At 56.3% G+C, this 27287-nt stretch overlaps 1 protein-coding gene across 1 annotated transcript in view; it reads left to right on the forward strand.

Annotated features, from left to right (window-relative positions):
- Positions 1 to 203: 203 nt before the first annotated feature.
- The window catches only part of NCOA1 (nuclear receptor coactivator 1), a gene marked incomplete at its 5' end in the record, with an annotated part of 75845 nt that continues 48761 nt past the window's right edge, over positions 204 to 27287 (forward strand). Inside the window, 8 exons of the mRNA XM_048298370.1 lie at positions 204 to 317; positions 2989 to 3166; positions 5940 to 6119; positions 11130 to 11225; positions 11937 to 12077; positions 14299 to 14446; positions 15185 to 16454; positions 19510 to 19675. Of these exons, the coding sequence (XP_048154327.1) occupies positions 204 to 317; positions 2989 to 3166; positions 5940 to 6119; positions 11130 to 11225; positions 11937 to 12077; positions 14299 to 14446; positions 15185 to 16454; positions 19510 to 19675 (2293 nt within the window). The remainder of the gene's footprint in view (positions 318 to 2988; positions 3167 to 5939; positions 6120 to 11129; positions 11226 to 11936; positions 12078 to 14298; positions 14447 to 15184; positions 16455 to 19509; positions 19676 to 27287) is intronic.

Here is a 27287-nt window from a genome sequence, read left to right on the forward strand (position 1 = left end):
CCTGCCTGGATCCCGGATTTCCCACGGATCCGGGTCGTGTTGGTCCTTTTCCCGCTTCCCAAATCCAGGAAAAACCCCGGCAGCGGCTCTGTCGTGGCCGGGCTGGGATGGGGAACATCCCAAGGATCAATCATTGGGTTCCTCTCGGCGATCGATCGATCGATCGATCGATCCGCAATGGTTCCGTGGGCTGAAAATTCTCGCTTTTCCCGGTTTTTCCAGAGAAAGCGGCGGACGACGACGTCCAGAAATCCGACATCTCCTCCAGCAGCCAGGGCGTCATCGAGAAGGAATCGCTGGGACCGCTCCTGCTGGAGGTGGGAATTCCACGGGAAACCGGGAATGCCGGGATTCCCGGGGTTTGGGGGGGTTCCATCCATGAATCCCGGATTTTCGGCCGCCGGAGATGGAGGCGCGGGGCCGGGAGGGAGCGGGGTGGGATTTCTGGGAGGGTGGGATGGGGCTGGAGTTGGGAAAATGGGGAGGGGGAGGGGATGGGGATTGGGATTGGGATTGGGATTGGGATTGGGATCGGGATGGGATTGGGATCGGGATTGGGATCAGGGATGGGATTGGGATTGGGTTGGGATTAGGATCGGGAGAGGGATCGGGATTGGGGATGGGATTGGGATTGGGTTGGGACTGGGATTAGGATTTGGATTAGGATTGGGATTTGGATTGGGATTAGAATTGGGATTGGGATTGGGATCAGGATTGGGATGGGATTGGGATCGGGATTGGGATTGGGAGTTCCTCCCCGACTGTTATTCCATGGGGAATTGGAATTGGAATTGGAATAGGCATTGGGGTGGGATTGGGATTGGGATTGGAATCGGGATTGGGGAGTTCCTCCCCGACGGTAATTCCATGGGGAATTGGGACAGGGATTGGGATTGGGATGGGATGAGATTGGGATGGGATGGGGATTGGGTTGGGATTGGGATCAGGATTGGGATCGGAATCGGGATTGGGATAGGATTGGGATTGGGATTGGGATTGGGATTGGATTGGACTGGGATTGGGATGGGAATGGGGTCGGGATGGGATTGGGATGGGATTGGGATTGGGATCGGGATCGGGATTGGGATCAGGATTGGGATCAGGATGGGATTGGGATGGGAATGGGATCAGGATTGGGATCAGGATGGGATTGGGATTGGGATCAGGATTGGGATTGGAATGGGATCAGGATCGGGATCGGGATTGGGATTGGATTGGGATTGGGATTGGGAATGGGATTGTGATTGGGATTGGATTGGGATCAGGATGGGATTGGGATTGGGATCGGGATTGGGATTGGGATGGGATTGCGCTGGGATTGGGGTTGGATTGGGATTGGGATCGGGATTAGGCTTGGGATCAGGATTGGGACTGGGATGGGATTGGGATTGGATTGGGATTGGGTTGGGATTGAGATGGGTTTGGGATTGGGATTGGGAGTTCCTGCCCAGACTGTGATTCCATGGAGAATTGGGTTTGGGATTGGGATTGGAATAAGGAATAGGAGGGGAATTGGGATTGGGATTGGGATTGAGCAGTTCCTCAGTCAGTGATTTCCTGGGAATTTGGGATTGGGACTCAGGTTGGGATTGGGGGATTCCTCCTCAGGCCGTGATTTCCCAGGGAATCGGGATTGGGATTTAAATTGGGATTAGGGTTGGGATTTAAACGGGGATTAGGACCAGCACTGGGATTTAAATGGGGGTTAGGATCGGGTTTGGGATTGGGATTTAAATTGGGATTAGGATTGGGATTTGGGTTAGGATCAGGATGAGGATCAGGATCCAAACCCACGATCCCACCTGGAATCCCGGAATTCCAGGACCCAAACCCATGATCCCACCTGGAATGCTGGGATTCCAGGACCCAAACCCATGGAATAACCAAGGTGGATCTTGGATCCCACCTGGAATCCCAGGATTCCATGGAATAACCAAGGTGGATCTTGGATGCCACCTGGAATCCCGGGATTCCAGCACCCAAATCCAGGAATGGCCAAGTTGGATCTTTGATCCTGGCTGGAATCCCGGGATTCCATGGATAACCAAGGCGGATCTTTGATCCTGGCTGGAATCCCAGGATTCCAGGACCCAGACCCATGGATAGCCAAGGTGGATCTTGGATCCCACCTGGAATCCCGGGATTCCAGCACCCAAACCCACCATCCCCCCTGGAATCCCGGGATTCCAGGACCCAAACCCACCATCCCCCCTGGAATCCCGGGATTCCGGCACCCAAACCCACGATCCCAGCTGGAATGCTGCGATTCGCGGAATAACCAAGGTGGATCCTTGATCTTGGCTGGAATCCCAGGATTCCATGGAGTAACCAAGGTGGATCTTGGATCTGAGCTGGAATGTTGGGATTCCATGACCCGAATCCATGGAATAACCAAGGTGGATGTTGGATCCCACCTGGAATGCTGGGATTCAAGGAATAACCAAGGTGGATCTTGGATCCCACCTGGAATCCCGGGATTCCAGGACCCAAACCCATGATCCCACCTGGAATCCCGGGATTCCAGGACCCAAACCCATGGATAACCGAGGTGGATCTTTGATCCCGGCTGGAATCCTGGGATTCAAGGAATAACCAAGGTGGATCTTTGACCCTGGCTGGAATCCCGGGATTCCATGGAATAACCAAGGTGGATCTTTGATCCTGGCTGGAATCCCGGGATTCCATGGAATAACCAAGGTGGATCCTTGATCCCACCTGGAATCCCGGGATTCCAGGACCCAAACCCACCATCCCACCTGGAATCCCGGGATTCCGGCACCCAAACCCACCATCCCCCCTGGAATCCCGGGATTCCGGCACCCAAACCCACCATCCCCCCTGGAATCCCGGCCCGGAGCCGGAATCCAGCCGATCTTTCCCGGAAGCTCCTGGGCGCTCCGCGCTCCCTCCGGCCTTTCGGCGGCATCTCGCGGGATGTCGCGGGATCTCCGGGAAGAGGCTCTGGAAGGGGCGGCGTTGCCGTTGCAGGCCTTGGACGGCTTCTTCTTCGTGGTGAACCGGGAAGGGCGGATCGTGTTCGTGTCGGAGAACGTGACGGGATATCTGGGATACGGGCAGGAGGAGCTGATGAACAGCAGCGTCTACAGCATCCTGCACGTGGGAGACCACGCCGAGTTCGTCAAGAACCTGCTGCCCAAATCCCTGGGTACGGGAAAGAGCGGGAACGGGAACGGGAACGGGGGTGGGAACGGGGACGGGGATGGGGATGGGGATGGGAATGGGAATGGGGATGGGGATGGGGATGGGAACGGGGGTGGGAACGGGGACGGGGATGGGGACGGGAAACGGGAATTGGGATGGGGATGGGAATGGGAATGGGGACAGGAAACGGGGAGGGGGACGGGAAACAGGAACGGGAACGGGGACGGGGATGGGGATGGGGATGGGAATTGGGATGAGAGGGGGAATGGGAGTGGGGATGGGGATGAGGATGGGAATGGGGATGGGAATGGGGATGGGAATGGGGATGGGAATGGGGATGGGATGGGATGGGATGGGATGGGGATGGGATGGGATGGGGATGGGATGGGATGGGGATGGAGATTGGATGGGAATGGGGATGGGGATGGGAATGGGAATGGGAACGGGGATGGGGATGGAGATGGGAAAGAGAATGGGAATGGGAGGGGGAATGGGAACAGGAACTGGGAATGGGAATGGGAACACGAATGGGAATGGGAACAGGGATGGGAATGGGATGGGATTGGGAATGGGATGAGAAAGGGATGGGAAAGGAAGGAGAATGGGAAGGGGAATGGGAATGGGAATGGGGATGGGAATTGGGATGAGAGGGGGAATGGGAGTGGGGATGGGATGGGATGGGGATTGGATGGGAATGGGGATGGGATGGGAATGGGGATGGGATGGGATGGGAATGGGAATGGGAAGGGAATGGGAACAGGAACTGGGAATGGGAACAGGAACTGGGAATGGGAACAGGAACTGGGAATGGGAACAGGAATGGGGATGAGGATGGGATGGGAAAGGGAAGGGGAATGGGAGGGGGAATGGGAACAGGAATGGGAACAGGAATTGGGAATGGGAATGGGAACAGGAATGGGGGTGGGGATGGGAATGGGAGGGGGAACAGGAATGGGAACAGGAACTGGGAATGAGAGTGAGAACAGGAATGGGAATGGGAATGGGGATGGGGATGGGAGGGGGAATGGGATTGGGATTGGGAATGGGGATGGGAACGGGAATGGGAATGAGAGCAGGAATGGGAATGGGGATGGGGATGGGAATGGGAACGGGATGGGAATGGAATGGGAAAGGAAATGAGAGTGGGAATGGGAATGGGAAAGGGAATGGGAACTGGGAATGGGAACAGGAATGGGGATGGGAATGGGGATGGGAATGGGAATGGGGATGGGAACTGGGAATGGGAACAGGAATGGGGATGGGAATGGGGATGGGGATGGGAATGGGGATGGGAACTGGGAATGGGAACAGGAATGGGGATGGGAATGGGGATGGGGATGGGAATGGGGATGGGAACTGGGAATGGGAACAGAAATGGGAATAGGGATGGGATGGGATGGCCATTTCATTCCCAGTTGTCCAGTGGCCCCGGCCATTGGGCATCAGTCATGGGCATGTTCCATTGTTCATTGCCCATTTCCAGGTCCCAGGCCATGGGAATTCCGGCTGGATTTTTACGCCTTAACCTCAGGATCTATGGGCCTCCCATTGCTGGATCTTTTACTCCTTCATTCCAGACTCTTTCAGGAACCTCCTCAGCAGTATCCAGCTGGATTTTTACCCCTTCAATCCCAGGGATCTTTGGGAATTCCGGCTGGATTTTTACTCCTTCAATCCCAGGGATCTTTGGGAATTCCAGCTGGGTTCTGCTCCTTCAATCCCAGGGATCTTTGGGAATTCCAGCTGGATTTTTACTCCTTAAACCCCAGGGATTTTTGGGAATTCCGGCTGGATTTTTACTCTTTCAATCCCAAGGATCTTTGGGAATTCCGGTTGGATTTTTACTCCTTAAACCCCAGGGATGTTTGGGAATTCTGGCTGGATTTTTACCCCTTAAACCCCAGGGATTTTTGGGAATTCCGGCTGGATTTTTACTCTTTCAATCCCAAGGATCTTTGGGAATTCCGGCTGGATTTTTACCCCTTAAACCCCAGGGATGTTTGGGAATTCCAGCGGGGTTCTGCTCCTTCAATCCCAGGGATCTTTGGGAATTCCGGTTGGATTTTTACTCCTTCAATCCCAAGGATCTTTGGGAATTCCAGCTGGGTTCTGCTCCTTCAATCCCAGGGATCTTTGGGAATTCCGGCTGGATTTTTACTCCTTCAATCCCAGGGATCTCTGGGAATTCCAGCTGGATTTTTACCCCTTAAATCCCAGGGATCTTTGGGAATTCCAGCTGGATTTTTACTCCTTAAATCCCAGGGATCTTTGGGAATTCTGGCTGGGTTCTGCTCCTTAAACCCCAGGGATCTTTGGGAATTCCAGCTGGATTTTTACTCCTTCAATCCCAGGGATCTTTGGGAATTCCAGCTGGATTTTTACCCCTTCAATCCCAGGGATCTCTGGGAATTCCGGCTGGATTTTTACCCCTTAAACCCCAGGGATGTTTGGGAATTCCAGCTGGATTTTTACTCCTTCAATCCCAGGGATGTTTGGGAATTCCAGCTGGGTTCTGCTCCTTAAACCCCAGGGATGTTTGGGAATTCTGGCTGGATTTTTATCCCTTAAATCCCAGGGATTTTTGGGAATTCCAGCTGGATTTTTACCCCTTAAACCCCAGGGATTTTTGGCAATTCCAGCTGGGTTCTGCTTCCTAAACCCCAAGGATCTTTGGGAATTCCAGTGGCTCCAATTCCTTCAACCCCAGGGATCTCTGGCAATGGGGATTCCTGCCGCGGCAGCTCCGTCAATGCCGGTTTTTCCCGGATTTTTCCCAGTGAACGGCGTTCCATGGCCGCAGGAGGCCTCCCGCCGGAGCAGCCACACGTTCAGCTGCCGGATGCTGATCCGGCCCCCGGACGAGGCGGGCTCGGAAAACCAGGAAGCGCGGCAGCGCTACGAGGTGATGCAGTGCTTCACCGTGTCCCAGCCCAAGTCCTTCAAGGAGGAGGGAGAAGGTGCGGAAAAGATTCCCAGGGATCTCTGGGATTCCCGGGGGTTGGGGGGGGTGGGAGGGGAGGATTGGGATTGGGATTGAGATGGCAGTGCTGGATGGATGGGATGGGATGGGATGGGATGGGATCCATGGGGTGGGATGGGATGGGATGGGATGGGATGGGATTGGGATGGGATGGGATCCATAGGATGGGATGGGATCCATAGGATGGGATGGGATCCATGGGGTGGGATGGGATGGGATGGGATGGGATTGGGATGGGTTTGGGATGGGATGGGATGGGATTGGGATGGGTTTGGGATGGGATGGCAGTGTAGGATGGATGGGATGGGATCCATGGGATGGGATTGGGATGGGATTGGGATGGGATCCATGGGGTGGGATTGGGATGGGATGGGATGGGATCCATGGGGTGGGATGGGATGGAATGCGATGGGATGGGATCCATAGGATGGGATGGGATCCATGGGATTGGGATGGGATTGGGATGGGATTGGGATGGGTTTGGGATGGGATGGCAGTGTAGGATGGATGGGATGGGATCCATGGGATGGGATTGGGATGGGATTGGGATGGGATCCATGGGGTGGGATGGGATGGGATTGGGATGGGATCCATGGGGTGGGATGGGATGGGATCCATGGGATGGGATGGGATGGGATCCATGGGGTGGGATGGGATCCATAGGATGGGATGGGATGGGATGGGATGGGATGGGTTTGGGATGGGATGGGATGAGATAGGAATGGGTTTGGGATGGGATGGGATGGGATGGGATTGGGATGGGATGGGATCCATAGGATGGGATGGGATCCATGGGGTGGGATGGGATGGGATGGGATGGGATTGGGATGGGTTTGGGATGGGATGGGATGGGATGGGATGGGATTGGGATGGGTTTGGGATGGGATGGCAGTGTAGGATGGATGGGATGGGATCCATGGGATGGGATTGGGATGGGATTGGGATGGGATCCATGGGGTGGGATGGGATGGGATTGGGATGGGATCCATGGGGTGGGATGGGATGGGATCCATAGGATGGGATGGGATGGGATCCATGGGATAGGATGGGATCCATAGGATGGGATGGGATGGGATTGGGATGAGATCCATAGGATGGGATGGGATCCATGGGGTGGGATGGGATGGGATGGGATGGGATCCATGGGATGGGATGGGATGGGATTGGGATGGGATTGGGATGGGTTTGGGATGGGATGGCAGTGTAGGATGGATGGGATGGGATCCATGGGATGGGATTGGGATGGGATTGGGATGGGATCCATGGGGTGGGATGGGATGGGATTGGGATGGGATCCATGGGGTGGGATGGGATGGGATCCATGGGATGGGATGGGATGGGATCCATGGGATAGGATGGGATGGGATGGGATTGGGATGGGATCCATGGGATGGGATGGGATGGGATGGGATGAGATAGGAATGGGTTTGGGATGGGATGGGATGGGATGGGATTGGGATGGGTTTGGGATGGGATAGCAGTGTAGGATGGATGGGATGGGATCCATGGGATGGGATTGGGATGGGATTGGGATGGGATCCATGGGGTGGGATGGGATGGGATGGGATGGGATCCATGGGGTGGGATGGGATGGGATCCATAGGATGGGATGGGATGGGATCCATGGGGTGGGATGGGATCCATAGGATGGGATGGGATGGGATGGGATGGGATGGGTTTGGGATGGGATGGGATGGGATAGGAATGGGTTTGGGATGGGATGGGATGGGATGGGATTGGGATGGGTTTGGGATGGGATAGCAGTGTAGGATGGATGGGATGGGATCCATGGGATGGGATTGGGATGGGATTGGGATGGGATCCATGGGGTGGGATGGGATGGGATGGGATGGGATCCATGGGGTGGGATGGAATGCGATGGGATGGGATCCATAGGATGGGATGGGATCCATGGGATTGGGATGGGATTGGGATGGGATTGGGATGGGTTTGGGATGGGATGGCAGTGTAGGATGGATGGGATGAGATCCATGGGATGGGATTGGGATGGGATTGGGATGGGATCCATGGGGTGGGATGGGATGGAATGCGATGGGATGGGATCCATAGGATGGGATGGGATCCATGGGATTGGGATGGGACTGGGATGGGATTGGGATGGGATTGGGATGGGTTTGGGATGGGATGGCAGTGTAGGATGGATGGGATGGGATCCATGGGATGGGATTGGGATGGAATTGGGATGGGATCCATGGGGTGGGATTGGGATGGGATTGGGATGGGATCCATGGGGTGGGATGGCATGGGATGGGATCCATGGGATGGGATGGGATGGGATCCATGGGATAGGATGGGATGGGATGGGATTGGGATGGGTTTGGGATGGGATGGGATGGGATTGGGATGGGTTTGGGATGGGATGGGATGGGATGGGATTGGGATGGGTTTGGGGATCCATGGGATGGGATTGGGATGGGATCCATGGGATAGGATGGGATGGGATGGGATTGGGATGGGTTTGGGATGGGATGGGATGGGATTGGGATGGGTTTGGGATGGGATGGGATGGGATGGGATTGGGATGGGTTTGGGATGGGATAGCAGTGTAGGATGGATGGGATGGGATCCATGGGATGGGATTGGGATGGGATTGGGATGGGATCCATGGGGTGGGATGGGATGCGATGGGATGGGATCCATGGGGTGGGATGGGATGGAATGCGATGGGATGGGATCCGTAGGATGGGATGGGATCCATGGGATTGGGATGGGATGGGATGGGATTGGGATGGGTTTGGGATGGGATGGCAGTGTAGGATGGATGGGATGGGATCCATGGGATGGGATTGGGATGGGATTGGGATGGGATCCATGGGGTGGGATGGGATGGGATGGAATGGGATCCATGGGGTGGGATGGGATGGAATGCGATGGGATGGGATCCATAGGATGGGATGGGATCCATGGGATTGGGATGGGATGGGATGGGATTGGGATGGGTTTGGGATGGGATGGGATGGGATGGGATTGGGATGGGTTTGGGATGGGATAGCAGTGTAGGATGGATGGGATGGGATCCATGGGATGGGATTGGGATGGGATTGGGATGGGATCCATGGGGTGGGATGGGATGGGATTGGGATGGGATCCATGGGGTGGGATGGGATGGGATCCATAGGATGGGATGGGATGGGATCCATGGGATAGGATGGGATCCATAGGATGGGATGGGATGGGATTGGGATGAGATCCATAGGATGGGATGGGATCCATGGGGTGGGATGGGATGGGATGGGATGGGATCCATGGGATGGGATGGGATGGGATTGGGATGGGATTGGGATGAGATCCATAGGATGGGATGGGATCCATGGGGTGGGATGGGATCCATGGGATGGGATGGGATGGAATGGGATGGGATCCATGGGATGGGATGGGATGGAATGGGATGGGATCCATGGGATGGGATGGGATGGGATGGGATGGGATCCATGGGGATGGGATGGGATGCGATGGGATGGGATCCATGGGGTGGGATGGGATGGAATGCGATGGGATGGGATCCGTAGGATGGGATGGGATCCATGGGATTGGGATGGGATTGGGATGGGATTGGGATGGGTTTGGGATGGGATCCATGGGGTGGGATGGGATGGAATGCGATGGGATGGGATCCGTAGGATGGGATGGGATCCATGGGATTGGGATGGGATTGGGATGGGATGGGTTTGGGATGGGATAGCAGTGTAGGATGGATGGGATGGGATCCATGGGATGGGATTGGGATGGGATTGGGATGGGATCCATGGGGTGGGATGGGATGGGATTGGGATGGGATCCATGGGGTGGGATGGGATGGGATCCATGGGATTGGGATGGGATGGGATGGGATTGGGATGGGTTTGGGATGGGATGGCAGTGTAGGATGGATGGGATGGGATCCATGGGATGGGATTGGGATGGGATCCATGGGGTGGGATGGGATGGAATGCGATGGGATGGGATCCATGGGGTGGGATGGGATGGGATGGGATGGGATGGGATCCATAGGATGGGATGGGATGGGATGGGATCCATGGGATGGGATGGGATGGGATTGGGATGAGATCCATAGGATGGGATGGGATCCATGGGGTGGGATGGGATTGGGATGGGATTGGGATGGGATCCATAGGATGGGATGGGATCCATGGGGTGGGATGGGATTGGGATGGGATTGGGATGGGATCCATGGGATAGGATGGGATCCATAGGATGGGATGGGATGAGTTTGGGATGAGATCCATGGGGTGGGATGGGATCCATAGGATGGGATGGGATCCATAGGATGGGATGGGATGGGATTGGGATGAGATCCATAGGATGGGATGGGATCCATGGGGTGGGATGGGATTGGGATGGGATTGGGATGAGATCCATAGGATGGGATGGGATCCATGGGGTGGGATGGGATTGGGATGGGATTGGGATGGGATCCATGGGATAGGATGGGATCCATAGGATGGGATGGGATGAGTTTGGGATGAGATCCATGGGGTGGGATGGGATCCATGGGGTGGGATGGGATCCATGGGGTGGGATAGGACGGGATTGGGATGGGATTCTGGACAGGCCTGGATCCCTCGCTGCTTTCCCACTCCCAGTCTCGTTCCCTGTCCCATCCATCCTTTCCCATCCCATTCCCGGGATGAATCCTGCAATTCCCACCGGAGATCCTGACCGGAAGGGACAATTCCCAGTGTTTCCTGGCCAAATCTCAACAATCCCTGCTTTTAGCCTGGAATTCTCTTGTCCCAACCCCACCAGATCCCGGAAATCTCCACAACTAATTTCTCCAAGCTTTTCCCGACCAACTTTTGGGAATTTCGATCCCGTTTCCTCTGCAGGGATGGAGAATTCCTGCAGGGAGACGCTTCCAGGGCAGGGAATCATCCCGGGAGCGAGATTGGAATTAAAACCCGGAATTCCGAGCGGTGCTTGGGAACGCTTTTGGCATTCCCGGTGTTTTTCCCGCTGTTTTTCCCAGATTTCCAGTCGTGTCTGATCTGCATCGCCCGGAGGTTGCCCCGCCCGGCCGCCCAAGCCCCGGCTGAGTCCTTTGTCACCAAGCAGGACACCACAGGTGAATTCCCAGGAATCCCGGGAATCCTGGCTCCGGCAACGCTGCCGGAAGGAAAGGGCAGGATCCCAAAGCTCTTCCCACATGGAAAAGCTTGGGGCTGCGTGGTCGGAAACGTCGGTGGGACCCAAATCCCTGCAGGCACTTCCGGGCATTTTGGGGGTGTTGAGGTTGAAAAGATGGGAATTGTGGAATTCCGGAATGCTTTGGGTGGGATCCACGGAGCTTCAATCCCATTCCAAGCCCACAATGATCCCAGGCTGCTCCAGGCTTTCCTTGGGCACTGCCAGGGATCCGGGCATTCCCTGGGAATTCCAGCCCAGCCGGGAATTCCTTCCCAAGATCCCAGCCCGAGCTCCCCTTTCCCAGGGAAATCCCTCCATTCCCGCCTCTCCCAGCCTGCCATTGGATCCAGCCCCATCCCGACTCCTCTGCGGGAAGGAATTCCGGCCTCCAGGCCCTTCCCTGGGAATCTCGGCACTCCAGGAAGGCTCTCCCTTCCCTTTCCCATCCCCGACTTCCAGAAAAACCCCTGGCCATGGATTCGGAGCCTCCTGCATCCCACAATCCCGGAATGCTTTGGCTGGGATCCACGCAGCTTCAATCCCATCCCATTCCAAGGCCGGCACCTCCCCCGATGATCCCAGGCTGCTCCAGCCTTTCCTTGGACACTCCGATTTTCCAACGGCCTCTTCCTCCCGCACCTTTTCCCAGGAAAAATCATCTCCATCGACACCAGCTCGCTGCGCGCCGCCGGCAGGACGGGCTGGGAGGATCTGGTCCGGAAATGCATCTACGCCTTCTTCCAGCCCCAGGGCCGGGAGCCCTCCTACGCCAAGCAGCTCTTCCAAGAAGGTACCGGGAGCCGCTTCCCGCCGGGAATGTTCTCTTGGGAAGAACGGGAGCGCCGCATTCGGGGTTTTCCAGGGCGGGTTGGGAAGCGGCGGAGAAACGGCGGCAATTCCGGCCTTGGCTGTGGGGTCAGTGTGGGGTTTTTTGGGAGCGGGTTATGCCAGGGGGGTTTTCCATGGGTTCTCTCGGGGTTTTTGGGGTTGGATTGGGATTTTGTTGGGATTTTGCTGGGGTTTTCCTGGGATTTAGGGGTTTTTTCCCTCAGGGATGGCCCTGACACCACCCTCAGCCCTTCGCCTGCTTCACTCTGAGCGACGGCTCCGTGCTGATCCTCCCTGTGGCCCGTTGGGGTTTTTGGGGTTTAATAGCATTAGACAGGGATTTTTGGGATTAGATTGGTATTTCCTTAGGATTTTGCTGGGATTTTCCCAGGATTTAGGTGTTTTTCCCCTCAGTGATGGCCCTGACACCACCCTCAGCCCTTCACCTGCTTCACGCTGAGCGACGGCTCCGTGCTGATCTTCCCTTTGCCCTGTTGGGGTTTTTGGGATTTAATAGCATTAGATTGGGATTTTTGGGATTAGATTGGGATTGGATTGGGATTTTGCTGGGATTTTCCCAGGATTTAGGTGTTTTTCCCCTCAGTGATGGCCCTGACACCACCCTCAGCCCTTCACCTGCTTCACGCTGAGCGACGGCTCCGTGCTGATCCTCCCTTTGCCCTGTTGGGGTTTTTGGGATTTAATAGCATTAGATTGGGATTTTTGGGATTAGATTGGGATTGGATTGGGATTTTGCTGGGATTTTCCCGGGATTTAGGTGTTTTTCCCCTCAGTGGTGACCCTGACACCACCCTCAGCCCTTCACCTGCTTCACGCTGAGCGACGGCTCCGTGCTGATCCTCCCTGTGCCCCGTTGGGGTTTTTGGGATTGAGTTGGCGTTGGATTGGGGTTTTTGGGATTCAGTTGAGATCAGATTGGTATTTCCTTGGAATTTTGCTGGGATTTTCTCAGGATTTAGGTGTTTTTCCCTCAGTGGTGACCCTGACACCACCCTCAGCCCTTCACCTGCTTCACGCTGAGCGACGTCTCCGTGCTGATCCTCCCTGTGCCCCGTTGGGGTTTTTGGGATTGAGTTGGCGTTGGATTGGGGTTTTTGGGATTCAGTTGAGATCAGATTGGTATTTCCTTGGAATTTTGCTGGGATTTTCCCGGGATTTAGGTGGTTTTCTCCTCAGCGATGACCCTGATACCACCCTCAGCCCTTTGCCCACCTCACGCTGAGCGACGTCTCCGTGCTGATCCTCCCTGTGCCCCGTTGGGGTTTTTGGGATTGAGTTGGCGTTGGATTGGGGTTTTTGGGATTCAGTTGAGATCAGATTGGTATTTCCTTGGAATTTTGCTGGGATTTTCCCGGGATTTAGGTGGTTTTCTCCTCAGCGATGACCCTGACACCACCCTCAGCCCTTTGCCCACCTCACGCTGAGCGACGGCTCCGTGCTGATCCTCCCTGTGCCCCGTTGGGGTTTTTGGGATTGAGTTGGCATTGAATTGGGGTTTTTGGGATTGGATTGGGATCAGATTGGTATTTCCTTGGAATTTTGTCAGGATTTTCCCGGGATTTAGGTGTTTTTCCCCTCAGTGATGACCCTGATACCACCTTTAGCCCTTTGCCTGCTTCACGCTGAGCGACGGCTCCGTGCTGATCCTCCCTGTGCCCTGTTGGGGTTTTTGGGATTTAATAGCATCAGACAGGGATTTTTGGGATTAGATTGGGATTGGATTGGGATTTTGCTGGGATTTTCCCAGGATTTAGGTGTTTTTCCCCTCAGTGATGACCCTGACACTACCCTCAGCCCCTCTCCCGCTTCACGCTGAGCGACGGCTCCGTGCTGATCCTCCCTGTGCCCTGTTGGGGTTTTTGGGATTTAATAGCATCAGACAGGCATTTTTGGGATTAGATTGGGATTGGATTGGGATTTTGCTGGGATTTTCCCAGGATTTAGGTGTTTTTCCCCTCAGTGATGGCCCTGACCCCACCCTCAGCCCTTTGCCCACCTCACGCTGAGCGACGGCTCCGTGCTGATCCTCCCTGGCTCTTATTGGGGTTTTTGGGATTGAGTTGGCGTTGGATTGGGGTTTTTAGGATTCAATTGAGATCAGATTGGTATTTCCTTCGGATTTTCCTGAGATTTTCCCGGGATTCAGTGACTTTTCCCCTCAGTGATGACCCGGGGCACGGCCTTCAGCCCCTCGTACCGCTTCACGCTGAGCGACGGCTCCGTGCTGAGCGCCCACACCAAGTGCAAGCTCTGCTACCCCTCGAGCCCCGAGGTGCAGCCCTTCATCATGGGCATCCACGTCATCGACAGGTGAGCAATTCCGGCATCGCGGGCACGGAATCCTGGAATTCCGGCCGGGAACACCACCAGCAGTCCCCCCCACCGGCAGCAGGGATGAAACTCCCGGCGCTGATTCCCCCCTGGGCTTTTCCCACCTTGTGCTTCTCTTCTCTTCTCCCGCTCTGAGCTTCTCTCGGAGTTCTGGGAGTCTTGGGAATGTTGTCATTCCCTGAGGAAGCTTTTCCAGGGTTTTTTGCCCTCTGGATGAGGAGCTTTTCCCTAAAATCCAGCCTCAACCTCCTGCAGCCGTTCCCAGGCTCATCGTGCTGGGTCGGGATCGGGATCTTCCCCTCCCAAGGACCTCTGTCCGTATTCCCGGGAAAAATGACCCTCTGGAGCCACCTGGTGCTGCTTTGGAGCCGGAATTCCCCTGGATCCCACATGGATCAAGGCTCAAAGCAGCTCCCGGTCATTCCCGCTTTTCCAAGAGGCCCCGGGAATTCTGGTGGAGGTTTCCAGATGTGCTTCCCAAGATATCCCTGGGGAATATTTGGGAAGGGAGAGAGGCTCCGCCAGACCGGGATGCACGAGGGATGGCTGGGATGGCTGGGAAGGGGTTGGAGCAGTCGGAATTCCCAACAAAACGCCTTTTTTTGGGATACCCTCTCCGGGGGAATGCCGAGCTCTGCACGGAGCCGCTGCAGCGCCGCCGAAAACGGGGGCAAAACCGACTTTTCCTTCTTTTTTCCCCCCCCACCCTTCCCGCAGGGATCACGGAATTCTCTCCCCCCAGGACAACCCCACGGCCGGCATGGCCCTTCCCAGGGTCAGCCCGTCGCTGAATCCCAGCGTTTCTCCAGGCCAGGGAATGGCGCTGCCTCCTTCCCTCCCTCCTTCCAACGGCTCCGTGATGGCCACGCCCCATCCCGGCAATTCCAGCACCAGCCAGCCCAGTTTCGGATGCTCTCCCGGGAATCAGCTGGGATCCAACGTTGCCTTAAGCCAGGGCCAAGCCCCCGGCACTTCCCACCCTTTATCCCTCAACAGCTCGCCCATGAACAGTCCCGGAATTCCGGCGCCGCAATTCCTGTCCCCCCGGCACCGCGGCAGCCCAGGATTGCTTCCCAGATCCCGAGCTGCCGGCAATCCCTTCTCGCCATCCGTGCCCTCCATGCACTCCCCGGTGGGCATGGCCGGCGGCGGGAATTCCCGGCCTTTTCCCAGCGCTCCTCCCATGAACTCGGTGCAGGCGCTGCCGGAGGCTGCCGGCGCTCCGGTGGGATATTCCACGCCCCCTCTGCCGCCGCCAGTGCTGAGGCAGCTGAGCTCGCAGAGCTCTCCCGGCCGCCTCGCCATGAAATCCGAATCCAAGGACAGCAAGGAGATCGCCTCCATCCTCAGCGAGATGATCCAGGCGGACACCGGCGCCGGCGGCGGCGCCGACGGGAAAACGCCGGAGCCGGGAATTCTGCACGGATCCGACGGCGACAACAAATGTCCCCAAGGCACCAGCCACAAGCTGGTGCAGCTCCTGGCCAGCACGGCCGAGCAGCAGCTCCGCCACGCCGACGCCGACACCAGCTCCAAGGATTCCTTGGCGTGCGCCGGCACCGGAGCCGGGAATTCCTCGGGAAGCTCGTGCCCGTCGTCGCACAGCTCGCTGACGGAGCGGCACAAGATCCTGCACCGGCTCCTGCAGGAGGGCAGCCCCTCGGACATCACCACGCTGGCCATGGAGCACGAGAAGAAGGAGAATTCCGCCGGCAATTCCGGAGCGGCGGCGCCGGGGCAGCATCCGGGGACGCCGGACGGGATGAAGCTGGAGGCGGAGAAGAAGAAGGAGGCCAAGGATCACCAGCTGCTCCGGTATCTCCTGGATAAGGACGAGAAGGAGCTGGGAGCGGCGCCGGCGCTCAGCCTGGAGGACGTCAAGGTGAAGGTGGAGAAGACGGAGCCCATGGAGCCGTGTCCGGCCGCTCCGGCGCCGCTGGCCAAGGCTGCGGCCGCAGACGAGGTCAAGCTGGAGGCGCAGGGCCAGGTGGGTGTGGGGTGGTCACCGCGGAGGGGCTCGGCCCCGATCTGCTGCTCCGTGGAAGGGGTGGGAGAAGGGTGGGAGAGGCCGGTGGCGGCTGTGGGCTCTGGTGCCATCTCCTGCAGGTCTGGTGTCACCTCCTGCAGGTCTGGTGTCACCTCCTGCAGGTCTGGTGTCACCTCCCAGTCTGGTGTCACCTCCTGCAGGTCTGGTGTCACCTCCATTGCTGGTGTCACCTCCCAGTCTGGTGTCACCTCCTGCAGGTCTGGTGTCACCTCCCAGTCTGATGTCACCTCCTGCAGGTCTGGTGTCACCTCCTGCAGGTCTGGTGTCACCTCCCAGTCTGGTGTCACCTCCTGCAGGTCTGGTGTCACCTCCCAGTCTGGTGTCACCTCCCAGTCTGGTGTCACCTCCCAGTCCGGTGTCACCTCCTGCAGGTCTGGTGTCACCTCCATTGCTGGTGTCACCTCCCAGTCTGGTGTCACCTCCCAGTCTGGTGTCACCTCCTGCAGGTCTGGTGTCACCTCCCAGTCCGGTGTCACCTCCTCCAGCACTGATTCCACCTCTTCCGACACCGGTTCCATCTCCTCCAGTGCTGCTTCCTCATTCTCCATCCCTGCTCCCGCCTTCTCCATCCCTGCTCCCGCCTTCTCCATCCCTGCTCCCACCTTCTCCATCCCTGCTCCCACCTTCTCCATCCTTGATCCCACCTTCTCCATCCCTGATCCCGCCTTCTCCATCCCTGATTCCTTCTCCATCCCCAATCCCACCTTCTCCATCCCTGATCCCACATTTTCCATCCCTGATTCCTTCTCCATCCCCAATCCCACCTTTTCCATCCCTGATCCCACCTTCTCCATCTGATTCCTTTTCCATCCCTGATCTCATCTTTTCCATCCCTGATCCATCTTTTCCATCCCCGATTCCTTTTCCATCCCCAATCCCGCCTTCTCCATCCCTGCTCCCACCTCCTCCATCCCTGATCCCACCTTGTCCATCCCTAATTCCTTCTCCATCCCTGTTCCCACCTTCTCCATCCCCGATCCCACCTTCTCCATCCCTGATTCCTTCTCCATCCCTGATCCCCTTCTCCATCCCTGCTCCCGCCTTCTCCATCCCCAATCCCACCTTCTCCATCCCTGATTCCTTCTCCATCCCTGATCCTGCCTTCTCCATCCCTGATCCCACCTTCTCTATCCCTGCTCCCACCTTCTCCATCCCCAATCCCACCTTCTCCATCCCTCATTCCTTCTCCATCCCTGATCCCACCTTCTCTATCCCTGCTCCCGCCTTCTCCATCCCCAATCCCACCTTCTCCATCCCTCATTCCTTCTCCATCCCTGATTCCTTCTCCATCCCTGATCCTGCCTTCTCCATCCCTGATCCCACCTTCTCTATCCCCCCTGCCTCCCGCCTTCTCCATCCCCAATCCCACCTTCTCCATCCCTCATTCCTTCTCCATCCCTGATCCCCTTCTCCATCCCTGATCCTGCCTTCTCCATCCCTGCTCCCACCTTCTCCATCCCTGATCCCACATTTTCCATCCCTGATTCCCTTTTCCATCCCTGATCCCCTTCTCCATCCCCGATCCCTTCTCCATCCCTGATCCCACCTTTTCCATCCCTGATTCCTTCTCCATCCCTGATTCCCTTCTCCATCCCCGATTCCTTCTCCATCCCTGATCCCACATTTTCCATCCCTGATTCCCTTTTCCATCCCTGATCCCCTTCTCCATCCCCAATTCCTTCTCCATCCCCGATTCCTTTTCCATCCGTGATTCGTTTTCCATCCTCGATTCCTTTTCCATCCCTAATCCCACATTTTCCATCCCTGATCTCCTTCTCCATCCCTGATTCCTTCTCCATCCCCGATCCCACGTTTTCCATCCCTATTTCCACCTTCTCCATCCCTGATTCCCTTCTCCATCCCCAATTCCTTCTCCATCCCTGTTTCCACCTTTCCCATCCCTGATTCCTTCTCCATCCCCAATCCCACCTTCTCCATCCCCAGTCCCACCTTTTCCATCCCCAATCCCACCTTTTCCATCTCTGATCCCACCTTCTCCATCCCCGATCCCACTTTTTGCACCTCCTCCGTCCCCTTTTGTCCGAACCCTTCCTATTCTGGCATCTCCATGGAAATGCTGCGAAGGGAAGGGAGGAATTCCCAAGATGGAGAAAACCGGGAATGCTGCAGGGGGCTGGGCCAGGAGACCAAATTTCCATGGAAAAATTCCTAATTCCACATCCCAAGCTCGTGTCCCGACTGGAATTTCCCTCCATGGCTGAGATGAGCAATTATCCCGGATTTCAGTTATCCAGGGAATGCTGTTAGCGGGAATAATCCGGTGGCAGAAGATTTGGGATAGGAATATTCCTGAGATTCCTAATATTCTCCGGATGGAGATTCCTGATTTTCCAGGCAGGGACACATTCCCGCTATTCCAGGCTGCTCCAACCTTTCCCTGGACACTGCCAGGGATCCGGGGATTCCCTGGGAATTCCAGCGCAGCCGGGAATTCCTTCCCAAGATCCCAGCCCGAGCTCCCCTTTCCCAGGGAAATCCCTCCATTCCCGCCTCTCCCAGCCTGCCATTGGATCCAGCCCCATCCCGACTCCTCTGCGGGAAGGAATTCCGGCCTCCAGGCCCTTCCCTGGGAATCTCGGCACTCCAGGAAGGCTCTCCCTTCCCTTTCCCATCCCCGACTTCCAGAAAAAGCCCTGGCCATGGATTCGGAGCCTCCTGCATCCCACAATCCCGGAATGCTTTGGCTGGGATCCACGCAGCTTCAATCCCATCCCATTCCAAGGCCGGCACCTGCCCCGATGATCCCAGGCTGCTCCAGCCTTTCCTTGGGCACTGCCAGGGATCCGGCCATTCCCTGGGAATTCCAGCCCAGCCGGGAATTCCTTCCCAAGATCCCACAATTCCTCCTTCATCCCCGCCGTTCCCATTCCTGCTTCCCTATCCCTGTGCCACCCCCTAGAATTCCAGGAATCCCAGGAACTGCTGAGCCGCGCCGGGAGCTGATTCCAGGATTTTTTTCCATCTTTTCCCACAGTTCGCCGCCGAGCTGGAGCAGCTGGATCAGCTCCTGCCTTCCTTGGAAAAGGCGGCGCCGCTGCCTGGAATGTGCGGCCCGGAGAGGAGCGATTCCGGAGGGTCCGGAGTGAAGCCGGAGCTGCTGCAGCCCAGCACCGCTGCCAGAGCCCCCACGGGGCTGCCGCGTACGTGGAGAGCCGGGAATGGGAACGGGATAAAATCCTCATCCCGGTCCAATCCCAGCCCTGTCCCCCAGGCCAGGGTGATCCAAGCGTTCCTTGGATATTCCCAGGGATGCAGGAGTCGGGATGGAGCGGAGATTGCAGGGAGAGACAAACGCCGGCGGATGGATGTTGGCCGGGAGTTCTGGCGCAAGGAATTGGGAATCCTGGAATGCTTTGGTGGGAAGGGGTTTATGGATGAGCCCTGGGAATGTTCCATGAGCCCAGAGCGCTCCGATCTTCCCGGGGAAAAATTCCAGGCATGGGGCAGCCACAGCTTCTCTGGGAATTCCAGCCCAGCCGGGAATTCCTTCCCAAGATCCCAGCCCAAGCTCCCCTTTCCCACTGGGAAGCCATTCCCTGCCTCCTGCCCCTCCAGCCCTTTCCCAAATCCCAGCTCTCCTGGAGCTCCTTCAGGCTCGGGAAGCGGCTCCGAGGATTCCCGGGATCCTTCCCTGACCCAGCCGGACATTCCCGGCTCTCCCAGCCTGCCATTGGATCCAGCCCCAGCCCGACTCCTCTCTGAGGAATTTTGGGAATAAGGGGGTTCACTGGGAATCTCGGGACTTCAGGATGGGTCTCCCTTCCCTTTTCCTGCCTTTATATCCCCCAAATCCCATAAAAATCCTGTGGATGCATTCTGAGTATCCTTGATCCCAGAATTCCAGACTGGTTTGGGTGGGATCCACAGAGCTTCAGTTCCATCCCATTCCAACCCCCCGATGATCCCAGGCTGCTCCAGCCTTTCCTTGGGCACTGCCAGGGATCCGGGCATTCCCTGGGAATTCCAGCGCAGCCGGGAATTCCTTCCCAAGATCCCAGCCCGAGCTCCCCTTTCCCAGGGAAATCCCTCCATTCCCGCCTCTCCCAGCCTGCCATTGGATCCAGCCCCAGCCCGACTCCTCTGCGGGAAGGAATTCCGGCCTCCAGGCCCTTCCCTGGGAATCTCGGCACTCCAGGAAGGCTCTCCCTTCCCTTTCCCATCCCCGACTTCCAGAAAAAGCCCTGGCCATGGATTCGGAGCCTCCTGCATCCCACAATCCCGGAATGCTTTGGCTGGGATCCACGCAGCTTCAATCCCATCCCATTCCAAGGCCGGCACCTGCCCCGATGATCCCAGGCTGCTCCAGCCTTTCCTTGGGCACTGCCAGGGATCCGGGCATTCCCTGGGAATTCCAGCCCAGCCGCGAATTCCTTCCCAGTAATTCCAAGCCAATTCCCTTGGGAGCCGCGGGAATCCCGTTCAGGAAGAGGTGGGAATGTTTGGAATGGGGTCGGAGTTATCCCAAACATCCAAGGCTGCCAGGAAAAGCCACCAGGAGCCATCGGGATTCCCTCTGGCGCATCCCGCAGCCATTCCCATGGAATTCCCAGCGATTCATTCCCGAGGGCTCGGCTGCCTCTGCCTGGATCCGGAGGAGCTTTAACCCCTTCCCGACCCAAACGGCTCCGGAATTCCATCCCTCCCTTTAGGAACATCCAACCCCTCCCTTTAGCTGGATACGATTCCCAAATCCATGGGATTGTCGGGAATTTTCGTGTCCCCATTATTTGGAGCTCCCGATTTTCCGCTCCTGGATCCTTCTCCCTTTCCCTTTTTTCCATTTTCCTTTTCCTTTTCCCCTTTCCCTTTCCCTAAATCCCTTCACTTCCCCTTTTCCCATTTTCCCCTTTTTCCCCCATTTTCCCCTTTCCCCTTTTCCTCCTTTTTTCCCCTTCCCCCCCTCATTTCCCCCTTTTCCCCCTTTCCCTTTTTCTCCCATTTTCCTCCCCTTTTCCCCTTCTTTCCCCTTTTTCTCCCCTTTTCTTCCCTTTTTCTCCTCATTTTTTCCCCTTTTCCCCCCTTTCTCCGCATTTTTCCCCTTTTTCCCTTTTTCCTGCTTTTCTCCCCCTTTTCCTTCCCCCTCTTTCCCCCCCATTTTCTCCCCCTTTTCCCCCCTTTTCTTGTTTTTCCCCCTTTTTTCCTTTTCCGATTTTCCCCCTTTTTTCCCTCTTTTCCCCCTTTTTTCTTTTTCCCCCCTTTTCTTCCCATTTTTCTCCCATTTTCTCCCTTTCCCTTTCCTTTCCCGTTTTCCCTGTCTTTCCCCTTTTTCTTCTTCTTTCCCTCCCCTTTTTTCCCATTTTCCCTTTTTTCCCATTTTTTCCTTTTCCCCTTTTTCCCCTTTTCCCCTTCTTTCCCTTTCTTGACCCCTTTTCCCCTTTTCCTTTCCTCTCTTTTCACCTTTTCCCCTTTCTTCCCCTTCTCCCCTTTCCCCTTTTTCCCTTTCCCACTTTTTCCCATTCCCCCCTTTTCCCCTTTTTTCTCCTTTCTCCTTTCCCCCTTTTTCACTTTTTTCCCCTTTTCCCCTTCTTTCCTTTTGCCTTTTCCCCCTTTTCCCCTTTTTTCCTTTTTCCTTTTTTCCCCCTTGCACCCTTTCCCCCTTTTTTCCCCTTTCCCCCCCGTTTTCCCCTTTTTCCCATTTTTCCCTTTTCCCCTTTTTTCACTTTTCCCCTTTTCTTCCCCTTTTCCCATTTTCCCCTTTTTTCCCCTTTCCCCCTTTTCCCATTTTTTCCCTTTTTCTCCTTTTTTCCCATTTTTCCCTTTCCCCCTTTTCTTCCCCTTTTCTTCCCCTTTCCCCCTTTTTCCCCCCTTTTTCCCCTTTCCCACTTTTTCCCAGTTTTTCCCTTTTCCCCCATTTTTCCCTTTTTACCATTTTTTCCCTTCTTCGCTTTTTCCCCCCCTTTTCCCCTTTCCATTTCCCCTTTCGTCCCATTTTTCCCATTTTCCCCGCTTTTTCCCATTGTTCCCCCATTTTTCCCCCATTTTCCCCCCCCTCCCCCCTTTCTCCCCCTCTTTCCCCTTTCCCACCCCATTCCCCGCTTTTCCCATTTTTTCCCTTTTATCCCCCATTTTCCCCCCCCTCCCCCCTTTCCCCCCATTTCCCCTCCTCAATCCCTCAGGAAGTGACTCCCGTTCCCGCTCTCTTTTCCCGCCCTTTCCCCCATTTCCCTCCTCAATCCCTCAGGAAGTGACTCCTGTTCCCGCTCTCTTTTCCCGCCTTTTCCCCCCCATTTCCACTCCTCAATCCCTCAGGAAGTGACTCCCGTTCCCGCTCTCTTTTCCCGCCCTTTTCCCCCCCATTTCCTCTCCTCAATCCCTCAGGAAGTGACTCCCGTTCCCGCTCTCTTTTCCCACCTTTCCCCCATTTCCTCAATCCCTCAGGAAGTGACTCCCGTTCCCGCTCTCTTTTCCCACCTTTTCCCCCCCATTTCCCCTCCTCAGTCCCTCAGGAAGTGACTCCCGTTCCCGCTCTCTTTTCCCGCCCTTTCCCCCATTTCCCCTCCTCAATCCCTCAGGAAGTGACTCCCGTTCCCGCTCTCTTTTCCCGCCTTTTCCCCCCCATTTCCTCAATCCCTCAGAAGTGACTCCTGTTCCCGCTCTCTTTTCCCACCCTTTCCCCCCATTTCCCCTCCTCAATCCCTCAGGAAGTGACTCCCGTTCCCGCTCTCTTTTCCCGCCCTTTTCCCCCATTTCCTCAATCCCTCAGGAAGTGACTCCCGTTCCCGCTCTCTTTTCCCACCTTTTCCCCCCCATTTCCTCTTCTCAATCCCTCAGGAAGTGACTCCCGTTCCCGCTCTCTTTTCCCACCTTTTCCCCCATTTCCCCTCCTCAATCCCTCAGGAAGTGACTCCCGTTCCCGCTCTCTTTTCCCGCCCTTTCCCCCCATTTCCTCAATCCCTCAGGAAGTGACTCCCGTTCCCGCTCTCTTTTCCCACCTTTTCCCCCCCATTTCCTCTTCTCAATCCCTCAGGAAGTGACTCCCGTTCCCGCTCTCTTTTCCCACCTTTTCCCCCATTTCCCCTCCTCAATCCCTCAGGAAGTGACTCCTGTTCCCGCTCTCTTTTCCCGCCCTTTCCCCCCATTTCCGCAATCCCTCAGGAAGTGACTCCCGTTCCCGCTCTCTTTTCCCGCCCTTTCCCCCCCATTTCCCCTCCTCAATCCCTCAGGAAGTGACTCCCGTTCCCGCTCTCTTTTCCCACCTCTTCCCCCCCATTTCCCCTCCTCAATCCCTCAGGAAGTGACTCCCGTTCCCGCTCTCTTTTCCCGCCCTTTCCCCCATTTCCCCTCCTCAATCCCTCAGGAAGTGACTCCCGTTCCCGCTCTCTTTTCCCACCTTTTCCCCCCATTTCCCTCCTCAATCCCTCAGGAAGTGACTCCCGTTCCCGCTCTCTTTTCCCACCTTTTCCCCCCATTTCCCCTCCTCAATCCCTCAGGAAGTGACTCCTGTTCCCGCTCTCTTTTCCCGCTCTTTCCCCCCATTTCCCCTCCTCAATCCCTCAGGAAGTGACTCCCGTTCCCGCTCTCTTTTCCCACCCTTTCCCCCATTTCCTCAATCCCTCAGGAAGTGACTCCCGTTCCCGCTCTCTTTTCCCGCCCTTTCCCATCATTTCCTCTCCTCAATCCCTCAGGAAGTGACTCCCGTTCCCGCTCTCTTTTCCCACCTTTTCCCCCCCATTTCCTCTCCTCAATCCCTCAGGAAGTGACTCCCGTTCCCGCTCTCTTTTCCCGCCCTTTCCCCCCCATTTCCCCTCCTCAATCCCTCAGGAAGTGACTCCCGTTCCCGCTCTCTTTTGCCGCCTTTTTCCCCATTTCCTCAATCCCTCAGGAAGTGACTCCCGTTCCCGCTCTCTTTTCCCGCCTTTTCCCCCCCATTTCCTCAATCCTTCAGGAAGTGACTCCTGTTCCCGCTCTCTTTTCCCGCCTTTTCCCCCCCATTTCCTCAATCCCTCAGGAAGTGACTCCCGTTCCCGCTCTCTTTTCCCGCCCTTTCCCCCCATTTCCCCTCCTCAATCCCTCAGGAAGTGACTCCCGTTCCCGCTCTCTTTTCCCGCCTTTTCCCCCCCATTTCCTCTCCTCAATCCCTCAGGAAGTGACTCCCGTTCCCGCTCTCTTTTCCCGCCCTTTCCCCCCATTTCCCCTCCTCAATCCCTCAGGAAGTGACTCCCGTTCCCGCTCTCTTTTCCCGCCCTTTCCCCCCATTTCCTCTCCTCAATCCCTCAGGAAGTGACTCCCGTTCCCGCTCTCTTTTCCCGCCTTTTTCCCCATTTCCTCAATCCCTCAGGAAGTGACTCCCGTTCCCGCTCTCTTTTCCCACCTTTTCCCCCATTTCCCCTCCTCAATCCCTCAAGAAGTGACTCCCGTTCCCGCTCTCTTTTCCCGCCCTTTCCCCCCATTTCCTCAATCCCTCAGGAAGTGACTCCCGTTCCCGTTCTCTTTTCCCGCCCTTTCCCCCCCATTTCCGCAATCCCTCAGGAAGTGACTCCCGTTCCCGCTCTCTTTTCCCACCTTTTCCCCCCATTTCCCCTCCTCAATCCCTCAGGAAGTGACTCCTGTTCCCGCTCTCTTCTCGCCCTTTCCCCCATTTCTTCAATCCCTCAGGAAGTGACTCCCGTTCCCGCTCTCTTTTCCCGCCCTTTCCCCCCATTTCCCCTCCTCAATCCCTCAGGAAGTGACTCCCGTTCCCGCTCTCTTTTCCCGCCCTTTCCCCCCATTTCCTCTCCTCAATCCCTCAGGAAGTGACTCCCGTTCCCGCTCTCTTTTCCCGCCTTTTTCCCCATTTCCTCAATCCCTCAGGAAGTGACTCCCGTTCCCGCTCTCTTTTCCCACCTTTTCCCCCATTTCCCCTCCTCAATCCTCAGGAAGTGACTCCCGTTCCCGCTCTCTTTTCCCACCCTTTTCCCCCATTTCCTCTCCTCAATCCCTCAGGAAGTGACTCCCGTTCCCGCTCTCTTTTCCGCCCTTTCCCCCCATTTCCTCAATCCCTCAGGAAGTGACTCCCGTTCCCGTTCTCTTTTCCCGCCCTTTCCCCCCATTTCCGCAATCCCTCAGGAAGTGACTCCCGTTCCCGCTCTCTTTTCCCACCTTTTCCCCTCATTTCCCCTCCTCAATCCCTCAGGAAGTGACTCCCGTTCCCGCTCTCTTTTCCCGCCCTTTCCCCCCATTTCCTCAATCCCTCAGGAAGTGACTCCCGTTCCCGCTCTCTTTTCCCACCTTTTCCCCCCCATTTCCTCTTCTCAATCCCTCAGGAAGTGACTCCCGTTCCCGCTCTCTTTTCCCGCCCTTTCCCCCCCATTTCCCCTCCTCAATCCCTCAGGAAGTGACTCCCGTTCCCGCTCTCTTTTCCCACCTTTTCCCCCCCATTTCCCTTCCTCAATCCCTCAGGAAGTGACTCCCGTTCCCGCTCTCTTTTCCCGCCCTTTCCCCCATTTCCCCTCCTCAATCCCTCAGGAAGTGACTCCTGTTCCCGCTCTCTTTTCCCACCTTTTCCCCCCATTTCCCTCCTCAATCCCTCAGGAAGTGACTCCCGTTCCCGCTCTCTTTTCCCGCCCTTTCCCCCCATTTCCCTCCTCAATCCCTCAGGAAGTGACTCCCGTTCCCGCTCTCTTTTCCCACCTTTTCCCCCCCATTTCCCCTCCTCAATCCCTCAGGAAGTGACTCCCGTTCCCGCTCTCTTTTCCCGCTCTTTCCCCCCATTTCCCCTCCTCAATCCCTCAGGAAGTGACTCCCGTTCCCGCTCTCTTTTCCCACCTTTTCCCCCATTTCCTCAATCCCTCAGGAAGTGACTCCCGTTCCCGCTCTCTTTTCCCGCCCTTTCCCCCCATTTCCCTCCTCAATCCCTAAGGAAGTGACTCCCGTTCCCGCTCTCTTTTCCCACCTTTTCCCCCCCATTTCCTCTCCTCAATCCCTCAGGAAGTGACTCCCGTTCCCGCTCTCTTTTCCCGCCCTTTCCCCCCATTTCCCCTCCTCAATCCCTCAGGAAGTGACTCCCGTTCCCGCTCTCTTTTCCCGCCCTTTCCCCCATTTCCTCTCCTCAATCCCTCAGGAAGTGACTCCCGTTCCCGCTCTCTTTTCCCGCCTTTTTCCCCATTTCCTCAATCCCTCAGGAAGTGACTCCCGTTCCCGCTCTCTTTTCCCACCTTTTCCCCCATTTCCCCTCCTCAATCCCTCAAGAAGTGACTCCCGTTCCCGCTCTCTTTCCCACCTTTTCCCCCATTTCCTCTCCTCAATCCCTCAGGAAGTGACTCCCGTTCCCGCTCTCTTTTCCCGCCCTTTCCCCCCATTTCCTCAATCCCTCAGGAAGTGACTCCTGTTCCCGCTCTCTTTTCCCGCCCTTTCCCCCCATTTCTTCAATCCCTCAGGAAGTGACTCCCGTTCCCGCTCTCTTTTCCCACCTTTTCCCCCCATTTCCTCTTCTCAATCCCTCAGGAAGTGACTCCCGTTCCCGCTCTCTTTTCCCGCCCTTTCCCCCCATTTCCCCTCCTCACAATCCCTCAGGAAGTGACTCCCGTTCCCGCTCTCTTTTCCCACCTTTTCCCCCCCATTTCCTCTCCTCAATCCCTCAGGAAGTGACTCCCGTTCCCGCTCTCTTTTCCCGCCCTTTCCCCCATTTCCCCTCCTCAATCCCTCAGGAAGTGACTCCCGTTCCCGCTCTCTTTTCCCGCCCTTTCCCCCCATTTCCTCTCCTCAATCCCTCAGGAAGTGACTCCCGTTCCCGCTCTCTTTTCCCGCCTTTTTCCCCATTTCCTCAATCCCTCA

Source organism: Corvus hawaiiensis, chromosome 3 (genome assembly GCF_020740725.1).
Source record: "Corvus hawaiiensis isolate bCorHaw1 chromosome 3, bCorHaw1.pri.cur, whole genome shotgun sequence".
NCBI classification, from domain to species: Eukaryota; Metazoa; Chordata; class Aves; order Passeriformes; family Corvidae; genus Corvus; species Corvus hawaiiensis.